Source organism: Hordeum vulgare, chromosome 4H, assembly GCF_904849725.1.
Source record: "Hordeum vulgare subsp. vulgare chromosome 4H, MorexV3_pseudomolecules_assembly, whole genome shotgun sequence".
Lineage (NCBI taxonomy): Eukaryota > Viridiplantae > Streptophyta > Magnoliopsida > Poales > Poaceae > Hordeum > Hordeum vulgare.
In genome coordinates, this window is record NC_058521.1 from 355,866,190 (window position 1) to 355,875,420 (window position 9,231).

Genomic DNA, 9,231 nt, shown 5'->3' on the forward strand with positions numbered 1-9,231 from the left:
AGGCCTTCTCTCTATTCTTACTTTGTTGCAGTCAGTCCACATAAAATCCCCCTTCTTTGATACTGATGCATACTTAGCATAGTTCTGATGTAAGTCTTGTGAGTATTTCGAATGAGTGCTCACCGTTGCTTTGCTCCCCCTTTGTCCCTTTTATCCGTTGTTGCGACCAGATGATGGAGCCCAGGAGTGGAGTTTCCTGCCGATGTATGCCATCCTGATGGTGTCTTCTACGTGGAGGCCGCTGAAGACCAGGAGTAGTTTAGGAGGTTCCCACGCAGGAGTCCTCGCCTCGTTCGATCGTGTTTCTTTTGTGCTAGCCTTCTCTAAGGCACCCCAAGTGTATGTGTGTACTCAGATATTGTTGCTTCCGCTGACTCATGTGTTTATCGAGCTTCTGTATTATAGCCCTCGAGGCCCCTGGCTTGTAATATGAAGCTTTATGTTTTATTTTGTGTCTAGAGTTGTGTTGTGATATCTTTCCGCGAGTCCTTGAGTTTGATCGTACGCATTTGCGTGTATGATTAGCGTACGATTAAATTGAGGGCGTCACATCGACGTTCATATGACACCACTAGATGAAACATAACATACATATCATCAAAATATTAAACGAATACTAACCTCACATGATAGTTTATAACAAGACTTCTCACATGTCCTAAAAACAATATAGCTATTCACAAACCATGTTGTTGTTCTATAAGATCAAAAGAATATTAAATATACTTAAGAATCTGAACATATAATTTTCCACCAAATAAGACTTTGTTTAGAACCACTCACGTTATAATAATCCAGCTTTTATAATCTATACCGTCTCCCAACAAGACATATTATATTGTAGATTATAAAACTGAATGAACAAATTATTAAAAACTCACAATCTACTCTATCTCGGAAAAATCAGATTATAAATTGCTAATGTCCCATTATCCTTGTAAAGTTGAGGGTAATTACTAATTTCTATCACCTTCATCCTCCTCCTTTTTCCTTCTCAACGCGTGCACAATATAGATATGTCATTATGCAGTGTAAAAATCTGAATTATAATTTATATAATCTGATCTTCAAATATACTCATCTAGATTATTTTTATAAACTTGATTAATAATTTATCTTCGTAATCTGAATTACCATAATCTATTATGATTTCAAAAAGACCTAAACAAACTACAATGACCTGCGAGCAGCCGATCAGATCTCCACTGTCGTCTCCCTCCCGATCTGTCTGATCTCCATAACTCTCGCACGCACGCACACCCGCCTGGCTCCCCCTCGCCGAGTCCAATCCCATCCCATCGCGCAGACAGGCAGGCCGCCCGCCACCGCGCGCATATCGGAGGCCTCCATCACGAACCCCGGGCTCCGCAGCCGGAGGCGGTGACCGGTGTGTATTTGGCAGGTAGGCTCGCCGGGGCGATATGAGCGGGCACGACTCCAAGTACTTCTCCACCACCAAAAAGGGGGAGATCCCCGAGCTCAAGGAGGAGCTCAACTCCCAGTACAAGGTCACCTCCTTACCTCGCTGTCTCTCCCCTGTCCATCTTCTTGTGTGATTTTCTGTGCCCGAGGATTGGTTGGCCTGGATCCAGATCTGGCCAGGGTGTTGGGGGCCCACGCGCTGTTGGTTTGAGATCTGCGAGTTTTTGTTGGTATCCCACGGGATTAGGTTCTGTTCCGAGGATTGGAATTTGCGGCAGAGTGACGATCTCGGGGTCATTTCTTCAACAAAATATGCTTAAATGTGCCGAATTCAGTGCAGGACTGGGTTATATTTGTTCAGGCGAACTTGTGTTTGAATTGCTCTGGAGCGAGATGAATGCACTGAGTTCTGATCCATCTCGAGGCATTTCAGTGAAAGCAGGATTAAATCAAACACAGTGACTGCTCGATGTCTGGTTAGCCAGGCTGTGAGGGTAAAGGAATAAGTTTTAAATAAGGTAGAAATTTTGGAGTTTATGTGTGGGCCCGTGCATTACCTCATCTAGTTTATTCTTTATCTCCATGGCTCCAGATATGCATCAATATGGATTGGTGTAGCTGTAGAAATGGCACCTTGCTGCTGATAAAAAGGTGTTTATCCTTTATATTTATCTATACCATCTTTGCGGCTTTCCGCACATGGTTAAAACAGCAAGGAACATTGTAGTCTCTTATCACTTCTCCATGTTTTGCAAGCAAGACATGCTACATCATTTTATTTTGGTGGTCTAGTGGATTTGAGATGCCATCTTTACCCCCGGTCAGAAAAATATTCTGTCCCTGTTCCGGCTACATTTTGCAGTGCTGCACTTTTGCTGTAAAATGCGTGTTCTAATGCAAAATTAGTGAACACTTGTACATTATCAGTGCTGCACATTCTCAGCGATGAAGTATGCTATGTAGCAATAATGGTTGGATTATGTACTGCTGTCAATCATTCACCAACCATAAATCCCATTTCTTTGTTTCCTAATTTTAATGCAAGAATAAATGATGTATTATGTGTTAACTTCTGGCATCTGAGGCTTTGGTGGAAACATGGTTTGCAGGATAAGAGAAAAGATGCTGTCAAGAAAGTGATTGCAGCAATGACTGTTGGAAAAGATGTCTCATCATTGTTTACGGATGTTGTGAACTGTATGCAGACTGAGAACTTGGAGCTGAAAAAACTAGTATACTTATATCTCATCAACTATGCTAAAAGTCAACCAGACCTAGCGATACTTGCCGTGAACACATTTGTTAAGGTGGGAAATTATAACCATATACTACCAATGCACATTTATGCAGAAAAATAAAGCTGTATCATGTGTGAAACAAACCATGCAGAAGCAGCAACTGATAAGAAGATCCAAAACTTTTGCAGGATTCACAAGATCCAAATCCACTGATCCGTGCTTTGGCTGTGAGGACAATGGGTTGCATCCGTGTAGACAAAATCACAGAGTATCTGTGCGACCCTCTTCAGAGATGCCTCAAGGTGTCTATTGGTGCTTGTACACTTCTTTCCAGAAAAAAAAACTGTCTTCCGTTGAATTAAGCCTATACTTGTGTCTTGAATTTTTTAACAGGACGATGATCCATATGTGCGGAAGACAGCAGCTATTTGTGTTGCTAAGCTTTATGATATAAATGCTGAGCTAGTGGAGGACAGAGGATTTCTAGAAGCCCTCAAAGACTTAATTTCTGACAATAATCCTATGGTGGTTGCAAATGCTGTTGCTGCTCTGGCAGAGATTCAAGACAGTAGTGCTCGTCCGATCTTCGAGATCACCAGCCATACATTGACAAAGCTTCTGACTGCTCTGAATGAATGCACAGAGTATGATGCAGTTCTTGCTATATTCAGTTCTGAACCCCCATATTTTTCTAGAGTAAGCTGCTTATCATTTTTGATAATTTTGCAGGTGGGGACAAGTTTTCATTCTTGATTCTCTGTCAAGGTACAAAGCAACAGATGCAAGGGACGCAGAAAATATAGTGGAACGAATTACACCCCGTCTTCAACATGCAAACTGTGCAGTTGTTCTTTCTGCTGTCAAGGTACATTAGTCTGATTCACGTGTATCTGAACACAGTAAAGTTTTAGAAAGTGTTGCATGCAGTTGTGTGTGTGGTATTCATTAACCATAGATTGGCACAGTGCCATGTGTACTTGTAATTTTGCAGTAAGAGTTAACCTGTTGGCTATCTCTTTCACACAGATAATCCTTCTACAAATGGAGCTCATTACAAGCACCGACGTTGTCCGGAATCTCTGCAAGAAAATGGCACCCCCTCTGGTTACTCTACTGTCGGCAGAGCCTGAGATTCAATATGTAGCATTGAGAAATATCAATTTGATTGTTCAAAAAAGGCCTACAATACTTGCACATGAAATTAAGGTGATATTTGTTTGTCTTCGAGCTATTCTTATTCATCAATCAATGCCATTGTGTTTCTGTAACTCAATATTATGTTTGGCAATAGGTCTTCTTTTGCAAGTACAACGACCCAATATATGTCAAGATGGAAAAATTGGAGATTATGATAAAGCTTGCCTCAGATAGGAACATTGATCAGGTACATAATCTTATTTCTTATGTACTCCCTCTGTGAACAAATATAATAGTGTTTAGATCACTACTTTAGTGATCTATAAACGCTCTTATATTTCTTTACGGAGGGAGTACTAATTTACTGTTGATTCTGGTTATGATGTTGCTTTCAGTTGAACAACATTTTCAGCTACTGTCTTGTGTTATTATATTCCTGTCTCATACATAACATAATTACAGAGATAGTAAACAAAACTCCGCAGGAACAGAAGTCCATCACCTCAAGTTTGAATCTTACCATAGTTCAATTTATTAAGCATCTTGTTCATTTCTGATTATAGTACTAGATCTGTTTTCTACAAGTTGCCATCCAAATGTTCACTGAGCTCTTTATAGGTACTATTAGAGTTCAAAGAGTACGCCACAGAGGTGGATGTTGACTTTGTGAGGAAAGCTGTACGTGCGATTGGAAGATGTGCAATTAAATTGGAGAGAGCTGCTGAAAGGTGCATCAGTGTCTTGCTTGAGCTGATCAAGATAAAGGTTAATTATGTTGTACAGGAAGCTATCATTGTTATCAAAGACATCTTTAGACGCTATCCCAACACGTGAGTGGTTTGCCTGGAAGCTCAACATTCTATGTTATTGGAACTAAGGAACTACAGAGATCTTCTGTGCTCAGCATATGTTTTTGTAAAAAAGTAACCCTTTTCTTGCCAAAATATGCAGATATGAATCTATCATCGCAACACTTTGTGAAAGTTTGGACACTTTAGATGAACCAGAGGCTAAGGTATTGTCTATGAATGGTCTTTGTAATTTATTGCATGTTTTGTTCGCTCACATGCTATTTTCTTCTCCAGGCATCAATGATTTGGATAATTGGAGAATATGCCGAAAGAATTGACAATGCTGATGAACTCCTTGAGAGTTTCTTGGATACATTCCCAGAAGAACCAGCATTAGTTCAACTGCAGTTGCTAACAGCGACAGTTAAGTTATTTCTTAAGAAGCCAACTGAGGGGCCCCAGCAGATGATACAGGTTACTATTCTCAGTTCATGCGTTTACTCTTGCAGATGATGGATACACTAGATTGCTGAGCAAAGAATAACTTTTGGCATGGTGTAAGAGTCTTTGAGTATCACCTTATTTGATACCATGGCATGTCATGGTGTTCAAAAAGGCTCGTTGAAATCTTTACAGCAGCATACCTTGAATTGTGCTGCAAAATTAATAATTAGAATAGTCAATTTTCTGGGTTGAGAATGAGAAGATTTGCTTCATAAGGGTGCACTAAGTTCAAATTTCTCTTAGCTGAATGAATGAACAGTGGCCTATTCTAATACTCCTTCCGTTCCTAAACATAAGACCTTCTAGAGATTTCAATATGGACTACATATGGATCTATATAGACTTATTTTAGAGTGTGCATTCACTTATTTTGCTCTGTATGTAGTCCATAGTGGAATCTCTAAAAGGTCTTACATTTAGGAACGGAGGGAGCAGAATGTATGTCCTGTCCCTAACAAATTATGTTTAGTAACTTTATGTGCTGCAGTTTTCTGCCTAATCTGCATCATTTGCTGTAGGCTGTTCTCAATAATGCAACAGTTGAAACAGACAATCCTGATCTGCGTGATCGAGCTTACATATACTGGCGACTTCTTTCTACTGATCCTGAGGTATTGAAAGTTTACACTTTACACCTTGCTATGCTTTGTTTGTCAGATATCCCTCTGACCACTGGGCATGTGCGTGACTTTGACAGGCAGCAAAAGATGTTGTTCTGGCAGAGAAGCCTGTGATCAGCGATGACTCTAACCAGCTTGACTCTTCGCTTCTTGATGAGTTATTAGCAAACATTTCTACATTATCATCAGTTTATCACAAGCCCCCCGAAGCCTTCGTCAGCCGTGTTAAGGCAGCTCCTAGGGCGGATGATGAGGAGTTCGCTGATGCTGGAGAAACTGGGTATTCGGAGTCACCATCTCAGGGAGTGGATGGGGCATCACCGTCCTCTAGTACTGGCACTTCATCAAATGTACCAGTGAAGCAGCCGGCAGCTGCAGCCCCAGCAGTTCCTGCACCGATCCCAGATCTACTAGGTGATTTAATGGGTTTGGATAATGCCCTTGTTCCTGTTGACGAGCCTACAGCATCTTCAGGGTCAGCAAAACTTTTTATTGTTTTTGCTCCAAGTTTTAGTTTGATATTTTAGCCATGTTAGCTAGAACCAGTTTTTCTCCAGTTCGATTTTTCTGATTGTTTTCCTTCAGACCTCCACTGCCTGTTGTATTGCCGCCAACCACTGGCCAAGGACTCCAGATCAGTGCGCAACTGGTGCGGCGCGATGGTCAGATATACTATGATATATCTTTTGAGAATGGAACCCAGAGTGTATTAGATGGATTTATGATTCAGTTTAACAAGAATACATTTGGTCTTGCAGCCGGTGGACCACTTCAGGTGCAAGAATGTCTATATATTTTATTAGTTCTGTTTCTAAATTTCAGTTTCCTGTACTAAACTTGGTGACTGTTGATGAATAAGGTTCCTCCACTCCAACCTGGGGCCTCATCCAGGACGCTCCTAGCTATGGTTTTCTCCCAGAATGTCTCTCCTGGAGCACCAAACTTGCTACTGCAGGTTGCAGTGAAGAATAATCAGCAACCTGTGTGGTATTTCAGTGACAAAGGTTCCCTGCATGTCTTCTTCGGTGAAGATGGGAAAATGGAGCGAACAAGTTTTCTTGAGGTAAAATCTACTATTTTTTTCTGCCGTACTTGCTGTTTATCTGTAGTTTGAATTGGTTAAATCTGATTGCAGGCCTGGAAATCTTTACCTGATGACAATGAATTTTCAAAAGAATACCCCAATTCTGTCATCAGCAGCATAGATGCCACCATTGAACATCTTGCAGCATCAAATGTGTTCTTTATTGCCAAGAGGAGAAATGCAAATATGGATGTGCTGTATCTGTCTGCGAAGATCCCCCGTGGGATTCCATTCCTGATAGAGCTTACTGCTGCCGTTGGTGCTCCTGGTGCAAAGTGTGCAGTGAAGACTCCAAACAGGGAGTTTGTGCCTCTATTCTTTGAAGCTATGGAGTCTCTTATCAAGTAAGTGACGGGTAACTTAAGGATGGATATTCCGTCAAAATTATTCAGTTATGAGCATACAGCTGTGCTGTTTCATGGAAGTTAGTGTGAATTGTATTGTGTTGTTATTGTGTTACTTCTACTTTACCGTATTTAAGCTGTTAGTTTCTTGGTTTCAGAATTTTCTAGGGATACTCATCCTGGACATTTTGTGCCGCATAAATTGTATATCTTGCCTTTGACGAGCCTGAATTTTTCTTGCTATGTCATAGTACATGAAAATACACCTTGTTTCTTTTTGATTTGACGAGTAAACATGACGGTTTTGGACGGCAGAGGCAATACACATGTAATATTGTTTCTATTTTATACCATATGAGCTATGTTATAATTGTTAAGATGCCGTTTTTTCTTTTCCTGCAAAGCAACTTTGAACTTGAATGGTGACCAGAGTGCCAATACTCAATAGATACACAACAATACTTTCTTAAGGTTGATATACAAAAATATTAAGGTTTGATTGAATCAGATAGGTTTCACTTCAAATGGTAAGTGCCATGCGCGTGGCACGAAGCCGAAAGGGAAGTTGTCATTCGTGTGTTGTTAATAAAAAAACGTACGGAGTTGTCATGTGTTCGTGTCATTCGGAGTTGTCATGTGTTGTGTCACAGGTGTGACACTTACTGAGTCCAAAAATAAATAAACCAGACAAAGATTGTATCCTAACGTGTTGTCAAAGTACACAAAGATGTGTTGTCAAAGAACACAAAAATGAGTGCCAACCTAGGCCTTGTTTGGTACTAGTGTATTTTAGGAAATTTATGGAGATTATCCCGGTCAAATCCCTCAATCCCCAATCCCCACGCATCCCATAACACCATTTGGTTCTAGTGTATTTGACATGTTTTATCCCCACATTTCCCCTAAAATCCCTAAATTATAATGCATTTTTCTCAATACCCAATACACTACCTCTACCTAGTGTATTGGGGATAAATGGGCTTTACCCAATCCCTTGAGAGATTATCCCCACCAATCTCCTCAAAAACACTAGTACCAAACAAAGCCTAAGGGATTTCCAACCTAATAAGGGCATCTCCAACCTGATAAATGTTCGAACATTTGCTATGTCACATCAAACGTATGTGTACCATTTCGGACATTCGAATTTTGCCTAAACAAAAACAAACTTGTGGGACGTTTGGAGGAGTCCGGACGCGTGCTACACCGGACTCCGACACCCCAGCACCCCTCCTAGAGCCCTTTCCTCCACTTTATCCCTTTCCTCTTGCTTTGTATCCGTATCACAAAAACCGCATCCGCTTTTATACTATTTTGGTTGCCGAGATGTTCTTATCGATCTTCGCTCCCCCTAGGCACCTTGCACTTTGTCGCCATTGCACCTCAGATCCATGCACAACCCAGATATTGTCTGCCCCTACCGACGCCCGTCCCCTAGTCTCGTCTCTAAAACTAGCTCGTGTGTTGCATGATGATCATGTTTTCCTAGTTATAGGGCATTGTTAAAAGTGAGAACAATGGTGTTGGACATAACCAAGTGAATGATACTACGAGATCACTCACAATGTTATAACTTATTATCATTGTTATAATCACTCACAATGGTGTTGGACATAATCATGAAAGTGTTAAAGAATGTCGAATACCATCATGTCCAACGTTTTACTTTGGGGTTGTCAAACATTATCCATAATAGGGTGATTATAACAATAACTTTGACGTACATTAGAAAAGTATGTTTAAGGACTCGATAGCTCAAGAGAGGGATTTGCTCCTCCAACAATTGAGAGATACTATGTGGGCCCTCTCGGTACTACGATATCCATCATCGTCAGACCATATAAATCGTTATATGGTCACGTGGATATTAGAATACAGAAACGGTGAACAAAACCGGTAACGAGGATAACTTGATATTGTGATCAAGTTGTTGCCCCCCAAGGGCGGAGCGAGGATTTGAACATGAGGGGGCGAAAAATCAAAGCCATTTCTCATTTTTTTTAAATTTATCGTGTGCTTCGTCTAGCATTATACGTAACTTATTAGTACCATTATTCTTTTTTAAGTTGTGTATGAACTCTTCGAGAAAGT

The 9,231-nt window shown here is 40.7% G+C and overlaps 1 protein-coding gene across 2 annotated transcripts; it reads left to right on the plus strand.

Annotated features, from left to right (window-relative positions):
* The first annotated feature begins 1,178 nt into the window (after positions 1-1,178).
* Positions 1,179-7,488, plus strand: LOC123448610 (beta-adaptin-like protein C). 2 transcript variants are annotated; one of them, XM_045125566.1, is made up of 16 exons: positions 1,445-1,508; positions 1,758-1,940; positions 2,532-2,729; positions 2,849-2,962; positions 3,054-3,304; positions 3,390-3,525; positions 3,687-3,866; positions 3,952-4,044; positions 4,416-4,627; positions 4,749-4,812; positions 4,883-5,062; positions 5,611-5,703; positions 5,790-6,187; positions 6,298-6,487; positions 6,572-6,775; positions 6,848-7,488. In XM_045125566.1, exons 3-16 carry the CDS (start codon positions 2,571-2,573, stop codon positions 7,142-7,144), a joined length of 2,571 nt encoding a protein of 856 aa, XP_044981501.1. In that variant the 5' UTR covers positions 1,445-1,508; positions 1,758-1,940; positions 2,532-2,570; the 3' UTR covers positions 7,145-7,488. The 2 variants fall into 2 exon arrangements, with proteins under 2 accessions (XP_044981500.1, XP_044981501.1); XM_045125565.1 differs by lacking the exon at positions 1,758-1,940 and having other exon boundaries at positions 1,179-1,508.
* The last annotated feature ends 1,743 nt before the right edge of the window (positions 7,489-9,231 follow it).

Coding starts and splice junctions, on each gene's coding strand:
- LOC123448610 (XM_045125565.1), top strand. CDS start 1,422: ATGAGCGGGCACGACTCCAAGTACTTCTCCACCACCAAAAAGGGGGAG. Junction 2,730..2,848: donor CCGTGAACACATTTGTTAAG/GTGGGAAATTAT, acceptor AAACTTTTGCAG/GATTCACAAGATCCAAATCC. Junction 3,305..3,389: donor GCTCTGAATGAATGCACAGA/GTATGATGCAGT, acceptor ATAATTTTGCAG/GTGGGGACAAGTTTTCATTC.